Source organism: Cicer arietinum, chromosome 8, assembly GCF_000331145.2.
Source record: "Cicer arietinum cultivar CDC Frontier isolate Library 1 chromosome 8, Cicar.CDCFrontier_v2.0, whole genome shotgun sequence".
NCBI classification, from domain to species: domain Eukaryota; kingdom Viridiplantae; phylum Streptophyta; class Magnoliopsida; order Fabales; family Fabaceae; genus Cicer; species Cicer arietinum.
Window position 1 is genome coordinate 676,247 of NC_021167.2, and position 25,020 is coordinate 701,266.

At 29.3% G+C, this 25,020-nt stretch overlaps 3 protein-coding genes across 6 annotated transcripts; 1 reads left to right on the forward strand and 2 right to left on the reverse strand.

The window, feature by feature from the left end:
• Positions 1 to 3,887: 3,887 nt before the first annotated feature.
• Positions 3,888 to 8,933, reverse strand: LOC101514854 (protein tesmin/TSO1-like CXC 2). Its single transcript, XM_004511316.4, has 10 exons — positions 8,683 to 8,933; positions 7,732 to 7,892; positions 6,845 to 7,568; positions 5,921 to 6,399; positions 5,741 to 5,815; positions 5,121 to 5,301; positions 4,941 to 5,036; positions 4,790 to 4,856; positions 4,520 to 4,676; positions 3,888 to 4,422 (listed from the first exon to the last, which is right to left on the reverse strand). Exons 1-10 carry the CDS (start codon positions 8,731 to 8,733, stop codon positions 4,086 to 4,088), a joined length of 2,328 nt encoding a protein of 775 aa, XP_004511373.1. The 5' UTR covers positions 8,734 to 8,933; the 3' UTR covers positions 3,888 to 4,085.
• Positions 8,934 to 14,820: 5,887 nt separating this feature from the next.
• LOC101515179 (uncharacterized) lies at positions 14,821 to 16,196 on the reverse strand. Its single transcript, XM_004511317.4, has 4 exons — positions 16,077 to 16,196; positions 15,681 to 15,811; positions 15,233 to 15,517; positions 14,821 to 15,138 (listed from the first exon to the last, which is right to left on the reverse strand). The coding sequence occupies exons 1-4, from the start codon at positions 16,167 to 16,169 to the stop codon at positions 15,084 to 15,086; spliced, it is 564 nt and encodes a 187-aa protein (XP_004511374.2). The 5' UTR covers positions 16,170 to 16,196; the 3' UTR covers positions 14,821 to 15,083.
• A 3,673-nt stretch (positions 16,197 to 19,869) lies between these two features.
• LOC101515498 (serine/threonine-protein kinase 52-like) lies at positions 19,870 to 24,022 on the forward strand. Of its 4 annotated transcripts, none has more exons than XM_004511318.4 (8): positions 19,991 to 20,370; positions 20,521 to 20,547; positions 20,871 to 21,230; positions 22,233 to 22,354; positions 22,482 to 22,690; positions 22,783 to 22,957; positions 23,332 to 23,466; positions 23,576 to 24,022. In XM_004511318.4, exons 3-8 carry the CDS (start codon positions 20,915 to 20,917, stop codon positions 23,780 to 23,782), a joined length of 1,164 nt encoding a protein of 387 aa, XP_004511375.1. In that variant the 5' UTR covers positions 19,991 to 20,370; positions 20,521 to 20,547; positions 20,871 to 20,914; the 3' UTR covers positions 23,783 to 24,022. The 4 variants fall into 4 exon arrangements, with proteins under 4 accessions (XP_073220750.1, XP_004511375.1, XP_004511376.1 ...); XM_004511319.4 differs by having other exon boundaries at positions 20,900 to 21,230; XM_073364649.1 differs by lacking the exons at positions 19,991 to 20,370; positions 20,521 to 20,547 and adding an exon at positions 19,870 to 19,971.
• Positions 24,023 to 25,020: the final 998 nt, after the last annotated feature.

The window sequence follows — 25,020 nt, forward strand, 5'->3', positions numbered from 1 at the left end:
TATATTATCTCTCAAGTTAAGTAGGTAGAATTATAGATTATAGTAAACAATAAATTTATCTCTTAATAAATTTAATATTATAATATAGTATTTTTAAGATTGAATTTAAATCTAAGACCTCTAGTTAAATTGAAATAAATTTTTACTATTTCAAATAAGTGCTCTTGCTTAATACTTATATTTTTTTGTATGTATATAATACTTATCTTTTGTAATATACTATACACGTAATTATCTGGCTTTGGAGAGATTATTGAATGTAGTAGTATTATGAAACATGCATGATGATAGTCATTAGTCAAGGTGTTTGGTTAGAAAGAGAAGGTGCCCCCACTATATAATTAATGATTCGAAATATCAAGTTGAACCAAAAAGGAAATACTTATGGTGAAGGGTCAATTGGTGGTGGTGATGCCAAACATGTCATTACTCAAGATTATATTTGGGAAAAGTAGAGAAGAAATCACAAAAATAAAATTAAGAGACAAATAGTTTTTTATTTTGTTAAGTTTCATTTACAGAAAATTCTTCGTTTCATGATAGTAAAATCTTGGTATATATTAATTGCAATTAATCTAACTAATTTCCAATTAATATAAATTAATTCTAACAGTTCTACAAATTAGAATGTGGTTTAACATTTTCAATTTAGGATGAACATTTCAATTGAAGAAAAAAAATGATTTTTACAATGACTCATTTTAAATGCCAAAAATATATTAACTAAGATTTTTGGATTGTCGAAATATTAGAAAAAAAATATTTTTTGAATGATGTAATATTGGAAAAAATATATATTTTGAATGTTGAAAATACATCATCTAAAAGACTTTTTTATGTTGAAAATATATTAGCTAAAAAATTGTTGAACGCCATAAATACACCGACTAATAATTTTTTGTTAGATTTATTTTTCTCTTGAAATAAGAACAAAAAATATTTTAATACAATTTTTTTTTTTTGTAGTTGGTGTTTGATCGAGTCTACAACTCCATACAGTATCTTCTTATACTTTTTTTTAACAAATCCCATGCACAATTCTTTAGTCATTAGTTTGAACTTTTAATTGAGAATCCAATTATGGATTTTTTTTTCTTCTAGAAACAATAACAATCTTGTTTTTTTTGATAGTATACAAGATCTTTTGCATTTATTATTAATGTCAATTTGACAAAAAAAAAATATTTTATCACTAGATGTTGTTAGTGTTCTTGAGAAATCTTCAACAAATGATTTGATAGTATATATTCTTGAGTTTGACGATGAGGAGAATTTGAATAAGGCACTTAGCTCCATCTTTTTCATACATACGAAAGTTGTTGATGTTAAAACAAAGTCAATATCATATCATTGAAGAAGTCTTGGGTCTTAGTAAAGTTTTGTCGGTAAACATGTTGCCCTTAATGTCCATTGTCTTATGTGTTTTTAATGTTATTTTATAATGAGATGATTCTAACTTAGATTTCAAAGGAAAATAGAAGGAAATAATGAAAAAGAACGAGTTTTGAATAGAAAAAGAAGGAGAGAAAGATGAGTAAATTGTTCAAAAATTAAACGAGAAAAGATAAATCAATTAATTTTAAATAAAAAAATTTCAAGAAAATTTTGAGAAAAAAAGTAAGAGAATAATTATTTAATATTATAATAAGATATATGAAATACTATTTATACATAGATTCACAAACTAACTATATATCATAGATGAATTGCTATATATATTTTAGAGATTATCTGTGAAGTAATAGTTTATTCTATATTTATTTTGGTCAAAATATTTTATTCTATAAATAAATAATATTGTCATCCCAACCCATAGGTTATTTGTCAACAATGTTATGTTTACAAGGCAATATTGAGCCCACTCTGATATACACCTCCTTTATTTAGGTGGTAGGCACTATTTGATGTTTACTACCTAACAAAATTTAAATGCTTTTAAAAGAAAAGTATTTGGAGTGGTTGAAAATCACCGACCCCATCTTCAATGATGTGATCTTGCTCTATAGTCCATACTTTGCCCCTTCTTTCTCTAAGATTTATTTGATGTGGAAATGAAGAATGGTGCACAAATTTGTACACACGTGTATATATACATTGTTTCTTATTTCATTAATTAATAACTCTTGCTTCCGAGACTAGAACAACCCTCACCAACTTTGTCTTTGAAATCTACATCTTTGAATTAGAAAGGCGTTGTGGAAAAGGCACTCTATCTATTATATATATTGGTCCCATCAAGCCCCATTTCACAAAAAGATGATTAATTAGTTTGTTTTTTCGTTTTTTAGTAGCCCTAGCACTGCCATTTTAATCTCCCCCACAAAACTATGACAAATTTTATTTAACAGGCATATATAAATTATTAATAGTATGTGTAATTTATTAATCGAGATAGCCTTTGAAGTTAAGAAGGGTTTAAATAGAGTTCCAGCTTTTTTATAGATTTTTTAATGCAGCAGAAATTTATTAAAATGTGATGGTCAAAGGTTATTTGTATTGGAGAGTTTAATTAGAAATTTGAATGTTATTGCAATTAATCACATCAATCGAAAAAATAATTTAAATACAAAAAGATAATTTGATTAAATCAAGCAAAGTTGTAATGACACATAAACTAAAATTGTGCTGGAATACATAAATGATAGAAAAATTAAGTAATTGGAAAATTCAATTTTAAACATAATTCACAATTGTTGATTTTTTCGAAGAACCATTTTATGAATCAACACTTCAAATCATGAAAAAGTTTAAAACTAGATTTTCAATATACAAGTTTTTGCATCATTCAAAAACAGAATATTCAAAAACAGAATATCCAAAAACAGAATTTTGCCTCCAATCATCAAGATACAAAATAATAAACAGAAAATCACATATATAAAGAGATTATACACAAAAAAAAAAATCATACTGAGATTTTTATACTAATTATTCTACTTTGCCGTTGCTTTTATAACACATACAATCCTCATTCAAATGAATCAGTATTTCTTCGTATATTATATTTAAAACGATTACAAGGTCTACCGTGATTGTTACAAAGTTGGTACACAACCCCTTCTTTGTAAATGCTAAAAACCAGATTTCTTGAAACCCTTCAAGATTATATCTGAACCCCTAATATTGATTTCCTTTATGGATGTTAACATGACTGTTCATCATGGCTTGAATGTTTCTAACAAATATGGTTGGTAAACTAAAGAGGTCTCTCTAAATACAGATGACCTACGAAGCACAGTGGCTTCTTTATGTACTGCAAGAATTCTTCATTGAGCATCCATCTTTTGTCACCTTATTCACATTGCCACAAATCCAACTTTTAGCAGAGGACGAAACATTTAGACAAGGACGGTCACATTGTAAGGGACAAAATCAAATCTGAAACTGTTCACTTGCTACCTGCTGAGACATCATACCAATTCAAGTGGCGGATATCTTCCCCAAATCACTTCATTTTGACCTTTTTATATCTTATAAACATAAGTTTGAGGGGGCTATTAAAAATGGTCTACAAAATATTTAGTTTTGGTGAATGTTCTGTTTTAGGTTAAGAGTGCTTTGAGTGATTCTGTTATTTTCCTAGGGTTACATTGGTCTATTTAGTTAGTCTTTAGGAGCAAGAAAAATTGACTTCTTTGTACAATTGTTTTTTTTTAGAGAGAGAGAGTGTGTATTTAAAAGCAAAGTATGAGAACACAATTTGTTGTCGGTTGTTTTGTTCCATGATTACTCAGTCAACATAGGCTTCATACGTATACTTGAGAGACCTTGTTAGATTAGAACTATACATCTCGTTTGGTTGTTGAAATTGCAAGTCGCATTAGGAACTTAATCATAATGAAATGTCCAAAATCATAACAGAAAAGCGTAAAGATTAATCCCGAGAATGATTATAACCATCACTTGAATAATGAATAGTACTACATCTTATGGAAGAAACACAACATAATATTATTACCAAAGTAAAACAAACCTCAATATACACAAAATCTAAAGCATGAATTTTACTGCAAGGAACAAACTAAAAACATTACTAAAGACGGGAAATAGGTGATGGCTAACTTACAATGAAAATTGTAACCATTCTAAGGGTGTGGTGTGAGAGAAGGAAATGAAGGAATAGATTGTAATATCAATTTCCTGCCACCTCTGCGACTTGGAGATGATCCCATTTCACAGTTAGGAGAAGAGATCCTCTTGCCATTGGGAGAAGAAGTTTTGATGCACGCGATAGGAGAGCTATCACCACGGAGAATCTCTGGCATTTCGTTGTCTGGAACAGTCTGAAAAGGCTTAGATTGAGGCCAAAGAGAATCTGGTTTCGCAAGCTTTTGGCTGGCAAAATATCCAGAACCAGTAATAGTTGTAACGAAAGATCTTGGTGGCTTTCCCTTTGATGAGAAGGGCATTGGAAGCAATGGTCTGTTCCATAGAAATGAAGTAAGATCAATTAATAATGGGGGGGATTAATTTTAATCGTGTTTGCGGTCAAAAACAAAAAAAACTCGGCGTATCAAACCTGGAAAGCCGTAATGGTGTTGAGACAGCAGCAGAATCCGGATGATCTTCAATACTCTGAATTTCAGTTTTCTGAATAGCTTTTTCTGCCACACCCTTGTCACTTGTTTCTGTTTCTTCTTCTGTCTCACCTTCGACCATCTCCGTAATAGCAGACCCTGAACAAAAAAATAATAAAAGGAATAAACAGATGTACAAGTCTAATTGAAAGCTAATGGTACTGATTGGCAATGCATAGCAGAAATAATGTGCAATTTAAGGGATAGCTTACCATCCTTTCTGCCAAATGCGTTCTTGCATCCTTCACATCTGCAGCTAATGGAGCAACCAACACCACCCTTCAAAAGAAAACAACCATATGTAATTCATATTCATATTATAAATGAAACTGGAGATATACATGATATAATAAGGGTAAAAACCTGATAGCATTCACAATATTTCTTAAGGCAGCTTGATTTCTTGCAGTTGCACCCTCTTTTATGCCGTGCTGAAGCTGGAGTTTTGTTTGGGTCATCCTGCAAGAAGACAATAATTAATACACTTTAAAATTTGCTTATGAGTTACAACAGCAAAAGACTAAATTCGATTTATCTTCTAACCCCAACTTCAGGCACAGACTCAGAACTTCGGATGACTTTAGGAGCAAATGCAAGAGGGTTGCGAGATTCAATTTGCTTGCGAGTTTGAAGAACAGTATCTTCATGAATAGGTTTGTTGAAGCATTCCTGACAGGAGCAGGGTTCTATGCAGTAGACACCAGCAGCAAAACACTCACAATAACTGATAAAAATAGTACTATGGTTAATTTCAGAGCCAGTATGGTCATTTTCTTTTCCTTTTTGTTCATGTAATAAAAAGACTAAAACTGCAAGTCATTACTGTATAAAACGTAAAGGAAATTAACAATACTATGCAGCCTATGAAAAGGACCACTAAAACATAGATAATGGACTCCAAAGTGCTAGTCAAAAGTAATTTACATTCTACAGAAGGAAAAACAATCCAAGAGAATATGAGACTACCAGACTGGTTGAAATATTGTAAGAGAATTTAATGGGTAAAGTTCATTAGTACAGTACAATTTAACAAACCTGTTATATTAGAATTTCATTATAGCTAACAAACAAAAATAGATAAAAATTCATCATGATATGCACATATAGTAAACTGATGTCTTTGATGCAACAGAACATAAAAAAAGTATTTTATTTCAACTTACAGCTTCAAGCACTTTGATTTCTTGCAATTACAGCGTTTGCAGCCCTCAATTTCTCCAGCTGGCTCTGACTTACGCCTGCACATAAAAGCTTAGTATAAGGCTAATCGGAAAAAATAAAATGAATGAGATGGATTTTTCAAGCATAAAGCACTAAAAGGTATAATCAACGTCTTCATTTACCTTTTCTTTTTAGGGCTATTCTGGTTGAAATCTTCACCAGCCATGTAAGCTGATGCCTGTGAACAATCTTCAGTAGGCTGAACCCCATTGTCTGATGGGTCCAATTCTCTTTCAGATGATATTGATACAGATAAGACCGACAGATGCTGATGTTCATGGCATGTAGAGAGTAGCAAGGAAGTAGAGTTGGACAGGCTGAGTTGTCTTCCAGAAGTCAACTTTTCGTTTTGTAAGCCTTTGTGATCCTTTAAGGTGGCAAGTGCATTCAAGTGTAAACCGATACCCGGCAAAATGCACCTCTGTGAATCTGCATTGCGCTTTGTAGGGAGCAGTTGTTTTTCATTAGCAGCATTGCTTACTTCAGACTGTGTTGTACTAGAGCCGGTTTTTGAATTATCATCTGAGTTCTTCCTTCGCACACTGGCCATTTCAAAGTCAAGACAGCGCCTCCGGATACCACGGTGCGTGACAGAAACAAGCTGAAACACAAAAAGTGGTTGATTTGTTAAATACACAAAAATAATCAATTTAAAAAATTTATAAACCCCAAAAGAATACAAAATGCCATACAAAACATTTCCTAACTGAAGCATGATTTAGGGAGTACAACCAACAACAAAGTACTGATTGACTACAAATCACAGAGATACAGTATATTGCTAGAATTAGAAATGTTATTTTAATAAAAACCATAACAAAAAGTTATACACATATGAATGTGAAAGAGGCTTATATGATATAATAAGGTTGAATATTTCATGAAGAAAATGTCTTATAGAAATATCATGCCTTTGGTATAAACTCATGGAAAAATACAACTGCATGTAAGAAAGACTATAATAGACAACTATAATAAATTTTTAAGAAAAATTATAATGCACATAATTCACCTAGATATGACAGTAACAGAACTAACTTTCGTACCTTGTCATCCATTTGCTCATTCGGATTGCTAGTCATTAAAGAACCACTAGCAAGATTGTCCTGTATATGGTCAGTATCTGCCAAGGCAACTGGTTCAGAACAATGATTTTCAATTTCATGTTCAGAACCAGAAGCAACGGATTTAATCATGTACATTTTCTGATCATTATTGTTAGTAGATTGCTGAAGCAGGGGCATAAAATCGCTAAGTCGTATAGAAGAGCCCGAAGGTTTCTGCATTAGACCCTTAAAAGCTTCTGCTTCTGCTTCAATTAACAGATCAGCGGCATTGGGAATTAAACCAGCCCAATCACAGTCTGCGCCTTCTTCCTTTGGATCGATCTGACTTGGTCCTTGTAGATGCAACTCAGACTCAATCGAATCTGTTTTACAACCATCTGGAACATAGGCAGCATCTGATACACCTTCGCCCGGCAATTCCAAAAGAGAATTAGCCTCATCAGCACAAAGTGGAGGATCATAGCTAGGACTACCACAATTATACTGTAAAGCCTGTGGTAACTCATCTGAGAATTTTGCATGTTCACTAGATAACTCAACTGAACCATTTCCTACTGATATCCCTTGATCAGAACTTTCATGTAATTCATTTGTGTTAAGATGTGAAAGAGTAGAATCTGCAATAGCCTCTTCACTTGAGTAGACTTTATTATTTACATCTTCACTTGAATCCTTAGGCTTTGATGTGTCAAGTAAGATATGTCTATAAAGATAAATGATTAATAACCATAAAAAATGAGTCAATACATAATAATAATAGAGTAGAGCATCTCAATATATAAATTCTATACTATAAATTAAAGTTGCTAAAGAACAATAAATTAAAAGTGTAAAACAAAAAAAGACAGGATTTATTGCAAAATTACCTCCTTAGGAATCTAGACTCCTTGAAAGAGCTGACATGGGGTGAAGTGAAAACAGATGGAGGGGATGAAAAGCTAAGTGAATTGAATGTCTGAGTAATGTGAACAGACTTAACAGGCCTTATAGGAGATAAATTGTTGATATAGTTGAATACTGGTGAATCCTGCATATAGCAAAGGGTAAAAGTATAATTAAATTAAATTGTAATTTAAAGGATAAAAACCTCATATACATAAATACAGACATGAAGTGTAACTTGTGTTGAACAAATAGAGATAATCATTTCAAAAGCTACCAACAACCATGGGAAAAGGCAGTAATAATTCATAAATATATAAAAAAATTGTGAAAGGAACAGATCAGAGAAAATTACTCATTGAACATTGTAAATAATTAAATATGCATATTATAGATGCATGCATGATTGCAGACAAGAAAACTAGACAATAATAACCCACTCAGGAGCAAATCCAATGACCATTGACCACAAAACATAATTAAGCAAAAATGAAGAAAATTACCAACTCAATTTGAAATATAAATACGAATTGGAAGATGCAAAGTTTAGACTTAGTATATAGTACAGTAAAGCCCTAAATAAAGAAGAAAAAAAATGAAGTAGAAAGCAAAAATAATAATTGATGAGAGATCTACAGTAGTGAAATACTAATTGACACGATGGATGAAAATGTTAGTTTAAAAAATCCCTAAAAAAAGAAAACAAAAAATTGAGTAGGATAAGAAGAAGCAATTATTTACAGAGAAAAAAAAGGTTAAAAACGACATAGAAAAACCTTGAAGTCGGAAAAAAAAACAATTTAAAAAAAAAAAGGAAGTATAAGAGTGAAAAAAAGAGTGTAATGAAAGACATGCAAAGAATGAGAGGGATGGAAGTGAAAAAGGAGAAAGAGTGCAGTAAAATGAAAGGTGGAGGGGGGGTGGGGATAGCAAACCTCAAATTTAGAGAGGGTAGTGTTGATCTGGTTCCTCTCTGGCGTGTCCATATCCAGAGAGGGAGCAACACCGCATCACACAATAGAATTTATCTGTCTATTGATGAAATGTTGTATAGTGAAGAAAGAAGAAAGAAGAAGGAAGAGGATATTCAAGAAGCGAGAGAGCGGGAGAAGAAGAAGGGAGTGGGGACAAATAGGTGCTCTGCCCTACCACGATCGTTTCACAGCTGTCGGTCTATTCTTACTCTTTTTTTTCCCTCTTCCTCCTTTTATTCTTACCACCACCTATTTTTTTTTTTTTTTTTCTTTCTTTCTCTTTTCCCACACACTCACTCTTCTTTTTATTTTTTTTATTTTTTATCCCTAACTAAAGTAACGTATAACAGTTAAGTAAGAAGATCCTCTCGCTTTACTCTTTACTGTACCTTGATTTTCTTGTACTACGCTTTTCTTTTCTTTTCTTTTTTATTTTGTTGCAACTAAATTTAAGGTCCAATTTTTACTTAGTAGTTCTTGTTGTAGGCATGATAATGATTACTGTCACTTTTAATATAAATACTACTTTTATTAACGTACATTCACTCTTTATTTTTAATTGATAATCATTCTAAAATGGAATCTATAATTTAATCAGAATATTATTTATTTAACTATTATTTTTATTTTAGAAAAAATATAAATTAATAAATTGTACTTAAATATCAATAGATTAATAATTCAATTATTTACATCAACTAAAAAAAGAATAAGTGTAAATTAAAAAATTCTTTTAAAAATATATATAATATAAATTAATTTTAGATTAATATTCAATTGACAAACTATAACTTTGTCATCTTATCTCTCTTGTATATTTTCTAAAATTGATAATATTATGTGACAAAATGTAAATTTCTTATTAAATATATACTCTTATATAAGTCTAATATTAGTTAATTTTACCTTTATACTACTATTATATTTTACTTAAGAAAATATTAATAAATGTCTTAAAAATTAAATTTTGAAAGTTGTGTTTTTAGTATTTTAATTTAGAATTGTAAAATTTAAAATTTTATGAGGATAATTGTATGAATAAAACAAACAAGTTGGTGACGAAGATATTTATATTCCTTCAACACTATTATTGTAACTCAAATTCCAATTATACTTTGTTTTTAGTGTTCAAATGCACCCTATTAATATTTTTACCAAACTTCTACGGAAGTTTTATTTTTATTTTAATCATGGGAAGAGAAGTGAGTTTTTTTATTGATTGAAAAGAGAAATAAAACAGTACAATCATAGTAACAATCCACCGAAGTAAATATATTTTTTATTATCAAAGGTATATATATGTGGGAGACTGCGATTTAATTATATCATAATTTTACCCTTACAGTTGCATTGTATTCTATTAAAAATATCACATCTTCCCTCAAGATTTTTATGTCAAGAGGATGTCATACTTTGTGTATTCGTTTTTTTAACCGATGAAAAAATTAATGAAACCATAAAGAAAACGTTTCAGCCTCATGAAAAATCATGAGTAATTGATTTCAATAATAAAAACGTTTGACCAGTTTAATGGAGGTGACAAACAAGGTAAGGCATTGTACAGTTACTACTTTACTCAACAAATAATGATTACCATATGTGTCTGTGGAAATTATTTTAACCATCACGTACATTAATGCTTTTGATGATAATTAATTAATTAATTATTAAAAAGAAAAGAAAAAGGAAAAAAGGAGGGATTTGGAATCTCGGCGAATCGCAGCCGTTAAGATTAGTGACTGGGAAAGATAAAATGACACGGTGGCAGTTTGCGTTTTAGCGCGCTGCAAATTTGAAAAGGGAGAGATTGGGTGTTACTCAGGCACACGGAAACCCGTGAAGACTCGCGTGTATAGTACGCTATAAATTGTTGAGCTGAATCTACGACAAATGAAGGATGACAAGAGGCTCCATTTTCCAGTCAGTTACTGTAAGAGCACAATCCTATAACACCAACTTCCACACATGCAATTTAATACTATCCACATAGTACTAGTAGTCTAGTACTACTAGTTAAGTTATCTTTGATTATTTAGGGTCACAAACTAACCTATTCTGTTGTTTGTTGGGTTGTTCCCATCAAACTTTTCTACCTTTAATAGTTAATATTTTTTCTTTTAACCAATAATTATTGAAGTATTTCTCTTACTTTATACTTAATTTGTATTATTAACTTTTAAATTATATTAAATTGCATATTTATTTTTTAAAATTTAAAAAAAAAATTTATGTTGATTTAGTGATGTGCTTTCCAAATTAACATTCGGAGACAGGTTTTGGGTGTTCATAATCACCTTGATTCTAAACATTAATTAACCTTGTTAATAATATTATTTTTATTTTTGATTTTATATACATGTATGTACTTGATATATTTAATATTTTTTAATATTAAAAAATTATAATATTTTTTCTGTAGAAAATATGATTTTAATATTTTTAAATTTTATTATTATATAATAATAATTATTTTATTTTATTAATTATAATCAATATAATTTTTAAATTTATTACTTTATGTGTCTTAATGGGTGCGGGTGAACGAGGAATTTCGAACTCTATCGCGTGCAGAGAAGAATACTAAAATTTAGGGAGGTGCTAATTTTTTTTCAACTAGTCGAGTGCGGGGATGGGAAGACAAAACCCCCATCCGCCCTACTGTCATGCCTACCATATTAAAAGCGTTAATTATGTGATAGACATTTATTATCTTATTTATAATATTATACATGTATTTAAATAGTTATATAGAAAATGAAGAAATATTTATAATTTATAAGGTTTGATTAATATTTTCTGAAATATTAGTACGAAAGATATATTGTTGCCTTTTTTTGTTATAGTTTATAATGATCAAATGCTTTTACATTTCAACGGCATTAATTGCTATTGAAATTGAGACAAAAGACTAATAATAGCAACAAAATGTAACTTACAAAATCAAATTAAGAAAGAAAAAAAAACATAACCGAAAATTTAATTAAATTTAAAATATTGTAGGTGTATTTTTGCTTAATTAGTACTAATAAAATAAAATTCCAATTTTCATCTCCTAATAACAAACCCTACAATTACATCACAAAAAAAAATTAAAAATTATACAATTATTCTAATTACTCTTGTAATACTCCGCTTCTCCACATTAGAGATAGCAAAGCAATTCGCACTTAAAGGTAATCCATGTACACATTCTAACTTTGATGGGAAACTTATTTTAATATTGTGCAAATATGAATTTTTTTCCAAAATTCAACCTCAATAGTGGGACGGGGTTGAGGGTGTTAATAGATGCACTCGATTTCAAATTTGCTCTGCTAGTAAAATTGATAATATTTTTTTTAAAAAAAAAAACTTATTTAAATGCATTGATTTAATTTGTCTAATATTTTTTTTATCTATTATGAATTTTAATCATTTCTCTAAAAAAATATAATTTAATATAAATTTTAATTTATTGTATTTTTTTATTTGACTATGGTATCGTGTTAATTATAATAAATATAATTTTTAAATTAATATATGTTGATTGAGGTGGCTGAAAAAACTCGACCCATCAAATACGGAGATAAATAATTAGAGATCCACATTTCACCCCAACAAGCAATGAGACAGTTGTAAATTTTACCTATTAGTTGCATTGCAGGAAGGCTTGATAGGTTTATCTTCGACCTTACTTGCATATATTTTAGGGGGTCTCTTTTTCTAGGGACATGTTTTGGTATTTTGCTTTTCATCTTCTTTTGCTTTTTTTTTTCATCTAATAATAAAATATTTCGTTTAAAATAAAATATAAAAATAAAAAAAATAATTAAAAAGCTTATGTATCTAATTTTAATTTAAAATATGATACAATAACTTTTGCTTATATTTATTCGAGAGAGTGTATATATAACATAGTATAAGAAACGTGTGGTCATGGTATAATAGCAGAATCATTGGTACATAATATAAAGTGTTTAAGATTGTTTGGATGTTACAAATTATAGAGTGCCAAATTATTTATACTCATAAAGAAAGAGTACAATGGTACTTGATTAATTAATTCATACACAAATTAAAATGTCCAACAAAGAGTCTAAGAGAAACTACTGAATTAGATAAATAACCTAGAGAGTTAACAAACTAGTACGAAAACAAGAAGTAAAAGAATCCCAATATTCACCCCGAATGAAAAGACAATTTATTCCTCACCAACTTAGTTCTGACTCAATTAGTGTGAAAATAATTGTTTTGCCCAATTGAGTTGAGAAGTGGAGGGTAATTTGATGGTGTAAAATTAAAGTTGTTCACGAGTACTATGCCTCTATATATGATGTCTCTCTACCTTATCATTCTGTTTCAAAGTTCCACCGTTTATTCTCTTCCGTAGATTGGGCACCAAACTCTTCCTAAAGAGGTCCCCTTTAGTAGGACAGGTGGTCCCATAATTTGTAAGTCATACACATTGGTGTTCTCCTCACGTGATTTATCCTACCCACATCAATACAAAATAAATAAATTAATAATGTTAAAAAAGTGTGTGAAATAATGATGAAAGAGTGGAGTGGTCAAGTGTGTATGTAAATTGCTTACTTTTCCAACCATCTAATACTACTACTAGTACCTCCCCCCCCCCACATTCTCTGAGTTCATGCGAGCGAGTATGAATTATGAAATCATAGTGTTGACTATTTCAGTAACATGCGTACTTTCTCTCTCACGTGCCATTCCACCTCAATTATTTATTTTATAAATTTTTTTTATCTTCTTACCAATAATTAAATAAAGGACTCCCTAACAAAATTTTAGATCATATTTAATTTCTTAAAAGCACATAGCGAGGGTGAGGGGCAGAGGGGGTCAGGAAATCTAGATGAAATAAAATATAACAAATATTATAAGCGGGGTAGTTGGAATCATTCTTTTTTAATTTGTAGATACCATATGGTACATTGATATGAGCAATGTATAGTCCAAAAGTCTTAATTAAAAAATAAAATATGGGTGGAAGATCAAATATCAAGGAGGGTGCAGGGTTGGTGTCAATTGTGTTGTAAGAGACAGCAAAGGGATAATCTGTTCCTAGTGTCAGGAAGAATACATATAAATATATTAAATATTCATTTCCTAGTGTATAATATATGCCAGTAATACCGATACGGTTTTTATTTTATTAATTTTATTTTTTTGAATGTATTTGGTTTGATTCATGTACGTTTCTGGAGGAAGCTTCTGTGGTTACGCTAATTTTGTTCATCAAATTAGGTTGTCGTCTTGCTGAAAACTCACTGTTTTAATTTCAAGCTTAAGGCAGTAGTAGTACGCGATTAATAATTAATATTCGTATAAAGAGTGAGTGAAAGTGTAGTGAGAGATATCTGCATCTTATAGTTGTTTTCTTTTTACATGTATAACCACCACTTTTAGTCAACTTTCTAAAATAAGTAAAATATAGGTTAACTTACTATTTTAGTTATTTATATTTTGTTTTTGTCTTTTCTTTTTTTAAGTTTTTATGGGTTTGGAGTTTCCTTATGTCTTTATAGATTTATCGTTTTGAAGATTCTTTTGTGGATTTAAATTTGTTGTTTTCTCATTTATCTTATTTATTAAGATTATAGATTTAAATTTAAATATGAGATGTAGTTTTTATAGGGTATGTTTCATATCCAATCACTAGAATAGATCAATTCGGCTCAATCTACTTTATTATCTAGATGCAATTTGTTAAAATTGGTCCTTTCAATATAGATCACGTAGTTGCTGTCCATCTCATAATGTTTATTTAAAATGTATAAAAAATATTATTGGATTAAAGTAATCGATAGATCAATAATGTTATTTTTTTTTTCATTATCGATTTAATCTAATAAAATACTAAAAATTGTGGGGAGTAGAAGAACGTCTACTTATAAACTATTAAAATCAATTAACCAGTCCAACCTATATTTTTTACAAACCATGGGATAAGAAGTGTTGAAATTAATTCAAAAAGTGAGTTTTGTTAGTTAAAATAAAACAGTTATTGGAGAATTGGTTAGTTATGTATAAACTAATTAGGTAGTCAAGTGCAAGTGTGCAACACTATAAAGTATAAGATGCATATCAATCTTAATCAAATTTACAATCTCTATGGTGACTTTATTTATTTATTTATTTATTTATTTATTATATACAATACATAGAGCCGCATTGTTCCACTTTCTAAAGAGTGAACGAGGACTAATATTACATAAATTTACACATAAAAAATCAAACACAAATTATATACACCTTCACATCTTGCATTTTCATATACCAAAAATGAAAGATGGAAGCAATCATGATAATTAATAGTATATATCAGCCACCACTTTTTGTTAAGGAAAAGCAGAGTCAACAGGTCAACGCCTAGCAGGATCAACACCAACTGATTTCAATGTCTCAGTGGTTCGAGGACTGCAACAAATTAATTAACCACATCAATCAATAATTAGTCCAAAGTTATAAATTAAAATGAGTATTTATGTCTTCATAAGATGAATTAAATTACCGAGTGAAAGGATTAGGATGAACAGAATCATGAACAGTGGATTTATTGTCTTGAATTTGAGAAACTTTCCTTAAGAAGGAACCATTAATGAATTTATCAGCAGAATTGACAGTGCGATCAGGATCAGAAACCTCAGGAAGTGATTCTCTTCTTTTCTTGTTAACATGAACAGTTGGAGAACGTGTCAGTTGTTGAAAGGCAGTGTGTGATGCAATTGCCACAGCCACACCAACCATTCCACAAACAATGTACACTGGTGTTAACTCTGCCTTCAGAGTGCTTATCCTATATCATAACACTTTCAAACTTTTAATTTTATTTTTCTTAATTTATTTAACATAAACATTACTCTATTTTATTTTCTTGATTTATTTAATATATGTTTCATAGATTATATAGAAAAAAAAATAGCTACAAAAACTAACTATACATGTGAATACACACACACCTAGAAGTGTTGTGAGCATTGTGGGAAGCATCTATGGTCGTGGACATTGGTTTCAGTTTCGGAGTGGTCGAGGTAGCAAATGATCGTTTTCCTGCTCCTCCTAGTGCTGTCACCATCGATCGCAAGTTTTTCTACATGTTACCAAAATCAATTACTACTATATATTATAAAGTGTGATTGATTATAGGTAGGTTTCTGATTTTCCAATTACACTAATTAAAATAAATATACTAGATACAATGATTTTAAATAAGGAAATAATTTATACAAATTATTCATTTTTGAATATTGTGTATGAAATTAATCCGTCTCAATGGGGTGTAAAAACGAAAGTAAAAAAAATGTTAAAGTCATAATCGAACTTAAAAATAAAAATTGGAAAACGGGTTGGTTTACCACTGCCTTGAAAGCCATTTCTTGAATTCTAGTTGTAGATAAAATCAAATAAAATAGATAAATATGATGTTGTTGTAGAAGATCATAATCCATTTATATAGAGTTGAGAGAGGTGCAAGACTTGTTATAACCAAACACTTGTTAGGAGACATGGCTAATAGTATAAATAAAGAAAATATTTATGACCATAGAAGATAACCCTTCCTAAAATAACGTTTTTAATTTTTAATTAGGAGCTATTCAAAAGAGGTTGAAGAATTAACGTGGTTGTGGATAATACAAAACAGCTATAGAATCGGTATAACCATTAACCACTTAGGTAAATATGTAGTATAAGTCATTAAACCAAATCTCTCAAAACTAATTATAAAGATTGAGTTTGACTTTTTTTTCAACCGAGTGGTTTAATTTTCAATCTTTCAAACTTTGTGTAGTACATTAGAAAATTAAAATAAATTTTAGATTAAAAAGTAATTACAAGGTTAAGAGTATTTTTCTTATTTCATAAGAAAATGGTTTTTTCAGTAGAGAATAAAATAATTTAAACTTTTGTAAAGTGTAGACAAATAGAATGTTTGAAATAACTTATTAGTTTATTGTTGCATGACCTTGGACCTTTTAGTTTTTTATTGGGTCTCATAGTGTGGCGGCCCATGTCCTTCCTATGTGTAGATATAAATATTTTTATTGAAGTTCATTTGATAAAAGTAGAATTTCAATGATGATTAAAAAGATAAATAGTTAGTATTGTTTTTCAAGGTTCTTTTATAAATTATTTCAAAATATTGTTTATTGGAGGTAAAAAAATAATATAATATTTTTACAAAAGAAAATATAAAATAAATGCTCAAACTTTTTTTAATTAAGAAAACATGAAGATTTAATTGGTCTTGAAAATTAAAAAAAAGTAATAACTTATAATAGTATAAGTTTTTATAGTAAAGTGGGTGAAAATAATCTATATTATTTTTACATGAAAAATATTTGATTCTCTAATGTAAAAAGAAAAAAAATGGAGTGTCTAAAGATGTAATTGAGAAATAGAACAAAAGTGGAGATGAAAAAAAATTAGAGAAAGAATGGTGGGACAACATTTATTTTTTGTTATCGAAAAACATATATTTAAAAGTGTATTAAATTAAGAAATAGATATCTTACTAATAAAAAAATTGTGAGGGCAAGAGCTCCTATTAGATAATAAATAGAGTCACTAGTTAGATAATGAATAGAATCGTCCTTAATATCATTACTCTTTTGGCTATTCATCTTTAGATTTTATCACTTTTTTGTTGATTTTAATGAATGCACATTTTAATGATTTTGTATTTATAAATGTTATGAAAAACTAATAAGAAAGTAGAATTAAACCTAAAAAAAGTATTATAATTAAGAATGAAAAGGAAACATACAAATAACTAAAAGGAGAGGATAAGTGATAAAAACAATCATATGTTTATAATGAATGATAAGATAGAATTGCATATCCACCACAAGAATAAGATAATATTGAAATGGTTCTTGAGAGAAGCTAGAGTAGCTACGGAATAATCAAATTCATTCATTCACCTCCTTCTTTAGCCGAGAGGCATAACGGCAAGAAAAAAACAAGCCTATTATAAATGCTCATAGCCTACTAAAAGGAAAAGGAACAAGATACAAGCTCCTAAAAAATAAACCTAACACAAATAAAGTGTTTCACTTAGAAACAAATTACAACCAAACAAATATTAAAATTGCATTGCTCAAACAAATATTAAAATTGCATTGCTCAAACAAAAATTCTAACAGTCATCTGACTTGTAAAATTCTAAAAATCATTTGACTTGTAATTTTACTAAGATTATTAATTTATAGTAATATTAATATTAATAATAATAATAATAATAATAATAATAATAATAATAATAATAATAATAATAATAATAATAATAATAATAATAATAATATAAGTTTAACTCTCCTTTTCATTTCCTTATATTTACTCTCTACATCCTTTAATAAATGACTTATTTCACACAAGATATTCTTATCAACAACTGTTTTATACACTATTATCATTAATTCAGTGTTATCATTAATAGAAAACAAAAGTACAATGAATTGGGAATAACACATATAGCATTAATTAAATGACATGATATGTAATTAGGTAATGTTGTTCTTTTCATAATTTTGTTCTCCCCATATGTAGTATGTAATTAGATAAAAATATTTTTAGTGGATTGTAATTTTTTATAAATAATGTTATTTTTGTGTTCCACTTAGATGTACGAAGATGTTGCATATAACGGAAAAATGAATTTAATTATTTTTTATGGAAAAATGAATTATTATTCTATGTAATGCATCTTTGAGAAATATGATTGAGATGATAATGATATTTGGCATAGGTTTAAATTATATTTTCGTTTTTAAGTCGTAATTCAATTGATAAATGTCAATATTTTTAAATTGAATATTTTATTTCGAATTTGAATTTAAGATTTTGTAATGCTAATTAATTATAATAATATTTATTATTTATTTTAAGATTAAAAAAAATCAACGTCCTTATTATTTCTTTAATATCTTTTTTAATGGCTCTTTATTATAATTTTTTTAAATTGGTTTTTTTTTTATGGTAATATTGTTTTTTTACTCAACACATATTGCTTAAAGTAATATAACTTTTCCAGCTATATATAGGACTCACAAATATTTGAAGGGATTTATTTAATTTTTAAACAATGAAAAAAAAATGTGTTGAAAATTAGTAGTAATGTATTGCCATTATTTCTCTTGAATCATGCTAAACATGAATGAGACTATTTGAAATCTGATAATTTTTTCAATGCATTTTTTTTTGTATTATATAAATTCATTTTGATTCCTAAAAATTCTTATTTTATAAACATTATATAAATTAATTCATTAAACTTCAAACCAAAAAACATTGATTAAAAGTATCTTCTTTTAAAAGAATAAATTTTTACATAATCTTGTAAAATCCACACTACTATTTTTATCCAAAATTTATCTATTAAAAAAACAAATTCAATACATCCTCTAAATCTCTTTTTACATAAAGAAATCAAATAAACATTAAAAAATTTCCCGTCTAATAGAGTTGTATTTGGCTGTAATTAAATAGGATTGATGTCAAACAATTATTTTGACAAATATGACTTTGTTTCTTTGTTTAGGTACATACATTGTAATTGTAAAATAAATAAACTTATACAAAGAAGTGAGTAAAACGACAGAAATTGTAGAGGACAATACGACATTGTAAGCAAAACAATGTGTCCTAGATTTGTCCTTATTTAGGTCCTTTCGGTACATATCAATGCCACGGAATTATTAAGAATCGCGGAGAAGAAACCACGTGTCATTTCCAACCCAAAATTAACATTTAAAAAAAACAACACAAAATACTTGTCGTCAACAAACAGAAGTCATACATTATTTTATTAGTATTTATATATATGGTTTAGCCACACACTAATTATTTTTAATAACTATAATAGTTAGATTTTGAAAAAATATTATAATCATTTGACTATTTAAAATATTTGATTTTAGTCAAAATTTAAAAAGAAGAATTTGTGATAAAGATGTAATTTAAAAAATAAATAACATGACAAAATGAGTATAATTTTTATTCAGAGTTAAATGACTCTCTAAATTTAAACTATAATAACACATATTAAACATATAATTTAATCTTTTTTAATCATATTTTACAACGACATTATTAGATAATAGATATGGCAGATTAAACAATGAAAGATTGAATTAAAGTATAATTTATTATGGATGTAAAAAATATTTATTAAAAAAAGTTTGGAGTATATAAGAAAATTTATCTCTAAAAAAAATAATGATATCAGAAGTTTGAAAAGAGAATTGAAAGAAGGTAATGTTTGGTTTGTTAGCATTTTGCTTGTTATAGTTGCCACTGTTTCAGCTATTTTGAAACTCTCTCTCTCTCTCTCTCTCTCTCTCTCTTCCGCCACAATTTAGGGAACATACCCGCTTCTTTCTGCGACCCTTATCGCTGGTTTATCATATTTGGAGTTTGTTTACTATCTGTATTCGTTTGTTTTTGTTTTTGTGTGATTTTCTCCTTCAAAATCGCTCCTTTACCAATTCCAACAAAACAACACCTTTAGAATATCAAATCAAGTTTCATATTACACACAGCAATGTGTTGTTAAGGATCTGGTTCCTTCTTGATGATGACAACCTCTTCAATTCCCATTTTGTCTCTTCTATCAAAAACCACAACTTTTTATTCTTAAAAAAAGCTAAAAAGGTATCCAAAATCCCACCCTTTCACGCACCGACTTTTTTTTTAAGTCAATTTTTTCGTCTTTTCCTTTCTCTATTATGTAGCGTAATTATTAATCTGATTTTATTTTTTGGGTTTTTTTTTTCTTCGTTCCTTTGATGATTCTGCTGACAGTTTCATAGTTGCTTCTACCTTTCAAAGGTTTGTGCTTTGCCATATACTTTTTTTTTCTTTGATTAAAAAAATTTGATTTTTTGGTTCATTGGTATTGCTTGTCTAATAATTTGAATTGGGGTAGCTTTAGTTTTTATTTTATTTTATTAATTTTGATTAGAATATTTTTGAAGTCAATAAAACAAAATGGTTGGTGAGGAGAAAATTCTTCTGGGTCTGAATCATGTGAAGTCAATTTTCTAGGAAGGATATATCAAAGAACATACTTTTGTGATGCTCTTGTCAATTTTTTATATATTTAAATAATAATTTTGCGGCTGATTTTATTTATTTATTTTTTGTTGAAAAAGATCTATTTTATCATCATTGGGATTTGAAGGTATCATTGGTGAAGATGGATTTTGAAGGTGAGGTTATTAGGACACCAAAGAGAGAATTGGAAGGAGGAGGTATGAATTCAAAGATGAAGGGTGCTGGAAACCAAAGTAGTAAAGATATGATTTTCAGAGCTGATAGAATTGATCTCAAAAGTTTGGATGCTCAATTGGAAAAGCACTTAAGCAGGGTTTGGTCAAGAAACACCAATGAGACAAAAAGGCCTAGAGAAGAATGGGAGATTGATTTAGCAAAGTTGGATTTGCGATATATTGTTGCTCATGGGGCTTATGGTACTGTCTATAGAGGCACATATGATACACAAGATGTTGCAGGTATTAATTAACACTGTGTATACGAATTTTATTTATTTATTTAATTTGGTTAGAAATTGATGATGCAATTCAATGTTTTTAATTGATGAAATGTTTTGTATGCTTGATACAAGAATTGATTGGTTTTCTTTGCTTGTGAGTTTGGCGCGAAATGGATTTCCTGCGGTCTGAATTAATGTAGGTGAAAATCTTGGTTGTTGGATGAAGATTGTGCTTGTATTCGAAAATCTTGCCATATGAATTTCATGTAACGGTTGTATTTGATTGACTGCATGAATGCAAGATTCTCCTCGATCGCAGGGAATCCATGTCCGTGTCTTGAGCTTAATTTTCCCGCCATATATTGGATTTGTTGTCGGTTAAAATATTATTATTTAAATTGTTTAAATGTTTGTCTGAATTTTTTATGTTGGTCTATTGAAACATTTGCATTTACACAAAACCACATCTACTTCAATCAAAATTGACTTTGAAGGTTGCAAAAGGTTTTCCGAATTCGCATAAAGGTTCATTTGCTTTAGATTTTAATTTTAACAGAATTGATTCTAACCAAATTGAGGTTAAATAAATTGAATTGTGTTGTTAATGATATTTTAAAAGTGAGTTTAGAAGAATTGATTTTGTTAAAATGTAGAATCATTTTTGTAAATAAATTTGTTGGTTCCACATGTAATCAATTACATGGACACAAAAGCTAAAATTCATTGATTCCATCAAAGTTGATTACGTGGTATGATGTCTTCACCAACATCGCGGCATAATGAAAAGAAACTTTCCAAACACATTTAAAAGTTATCAAACAAAACTATTACTCCTATATTCACTTTATGTCAAACTGTGTTTTTATGAATGCTCAATAAATTTGTAAGGAGAAGAAAGATTAGTGGTGTGAGGAATATATAGCATTATGCTGCTAACTCTGTTACGCTTTTGTGTGATTAAGAGCAATGCAGAATGAAGAGATATTTTCTGACTTTTGAACTGTCTTCTTGAATTTTCTAGTGAAAGTGTTGGATTGGGGTGAGGATGGTGTTGCCACTGCTGCGGAAACTGCTGCTTTACGTGCATCTTTTAGGCAGGAGGTTGCCGTCTGGCACAAACTCGACCATCCAAATGTCACAAAAGTAATAACTTGGTCTTTGATATTTCATTTATTGAAAATAATGAATGCTACTTGGTACAATTTTGTATTGATGAATCACGATTAACTTTTCAGATTATTGACTGTTCTGTATTTATTTTCCGCGACAGTTTGTTGGAGCTTCGATGGGAACTTCAAATCTTAAGATTCCTTCAAAAAACTCTTCAACCGACAATCAAGAGACACATCCTTCTAGGGCATGCTGCGTTATTGTCGAGTTTCTTCCCGGCGGAACACTAAAACAATATTTGATCAAAAATAGGCGGAAGAAACTTGCTTATAAGGTTGTGGTTCAGCTGGCTTTGGACCTCTCCAGAGGGTATGTCCCTTTTTTCTATCCCTACAATTAGAAACTGCAAATCCTATAAGGATATATTGAATATGAATTTTCCTTCCTCAATATGTATGCAGTCTTAGCTATCTACATTCGAAGAAGATTGTTCATCGTGATGTTAAGACGGAGAATATGTTGCTAGATGGTAGCCGGAATCTAAAGATAGCTGATTTTGGTGTTGCTCGGGTTGAAGCTATGAATCCAAGCGACATGACTGGTGAAACTGGAACCCTTGGATATATGGCTCCTGAGGTATTCATGCTGCTTTCAAAAATATTAAATGATATGTGACTTGCTGTTTCAATGAGACTGCTCTTTTTGGATAAACAACTTAATTAAACACTTATCATGTAAGTGCTTATGTGTAAGCTATTTCTATAACAAAAGAGAAATTAAAATCAAAACTATTTTTATATAAGTTGTTTCCAAAAGCTCTTTCAAATAGGTGCCGATGTCAGAAAATAAGTTCAAATAAGTCGATCCAAACAGACTCGTAGTGTAATTTTTTTTTGGGATTTCAAGTATACATATGCTAGTTGCAACTTACAACTTATTCACAAGGTATGTTAGGCTCGCAATTGCGGTTGTTAGCTTGAAATATTAATCTATTCATCAACAATGTGTAGGTTTTGGATGGTAAACCTTACAACAGGACATGTGATGTCTATAGCTTTGGCATTTGCTTGTGGGAAATTTATTGCTGTGATATGCCTTATCCAGATCTAAGTTTTGCTGACGTGTCTTCTGCTGTCGTCCGTCAGGTACGATTAAATGAATCTTTTATGGAACATTCCATTTCAACCATAACATGATTGTCTACTTTTAATGTTCTCCGCGACACATGGATTTCATATTGCTTGTGTTGTGCAGAATTTACGGCCTGAAATGCCGAGGTGCTGTCCGAGTGCAATGGCGAACATCATGCGGAAATGCTGGGATGCAAATCCAAACAAACGTCCCGAAATGGACGAGGTTGTGAAAATGCTAGAAGCACTGGATACAAGCAAAGGTGGTGGAATGATACCGGATGATCAAGCTTCAGGTTGCTTTTGTTTTGCCCCGAGTCGAGGTCCTTAATTACCGGAATCCTTGATCACTATGTTTATATTGTTCATGAGAGATGAGGTGAAACATAGAAATTGGCAAATCGGTATTTTATGGTTTTGCCAGTTTTATAGCTTTAACAGTTACCATTCTTTCCTTTGCGAAGGAAAGAATAATTGTAAACAGAAAGGAAGAGAATTGTTTTTTATTATTGTTTTTTTATTTTCCTTTCTTAAAAAATGCTGAAGGAGCTAATTTATTGCTTCTTAGATATATTGTATTTAGCACTGAAAACTGGTTTCATTTATGCATGAAAAAGCGTTAACCAAAATTTCCCCAACAAATGGTTCCTTTCTGATTGAGATAAGTCTAATATTTTCTAGATATAAAGAAAGAAAGTCAATCATATATAAAATGATGAAAAATATAACATATTATAATTTAGAGGTAAAATCAATGGCCTGAAATTTGTTGTGTATTTTAATATGTACTTTATATTTGACTTGTTTGTATATGAAGTTCAAGTTGTGTTATTGGTTTGATTGTGTTTGAAAGAACTTTAGTTTGATGATGACTTAAAAATTTGAGTTTTGACGCAAACTTTAGAACCTTTTCCTTAGGTACCATGAGATGTCTATTTCACGCCACTTTAAAACATTTGTTTTGGGGTTTAATATTGACTTAGGACAATCTCATCCTTCTTAATTAAAGAATATTTAAAGTTGTTTATGTATCGAAATTTAGAACATGTTTGACTAATTTGAACATTGAAGTTTCTTTATATGAACATTGAAGTTTCTTTATAGGTAATTTACTTTTGACTTTATACAAGATTTGTTTCTTTATAGGTAGTTTACTTTTGACTTTATACAAGATTCTAAAAGCATTTCGATCTCTACTATATATTTTGACCGCGTGAAGATTCCATTTTTTTTCTCGTAAGATTCCATTTTTAATAGATTAACATTTATTATTAGATATTTTGATGATTAATTATTTAATTTAATACGATTAATTTTTGTAAATACTTACGATTATCATATATATGTCGTCATCTCCATTAATAAGAAACTAAATTATATTATTAAACCATTTTATAATTTGTTGCAATCTCCATCAATAAGGAGCTAAAATTATTATTCACTTCAATTAAATATTTTTTATAAGAATCAAAGGCATTTTGATTTCGTGGTAGGTTCATGATATATTCTTTTAGATCCATCATGAGACTAATATTTATTTAAAGATCTCCCTTCACTCTTAAAAAAGCC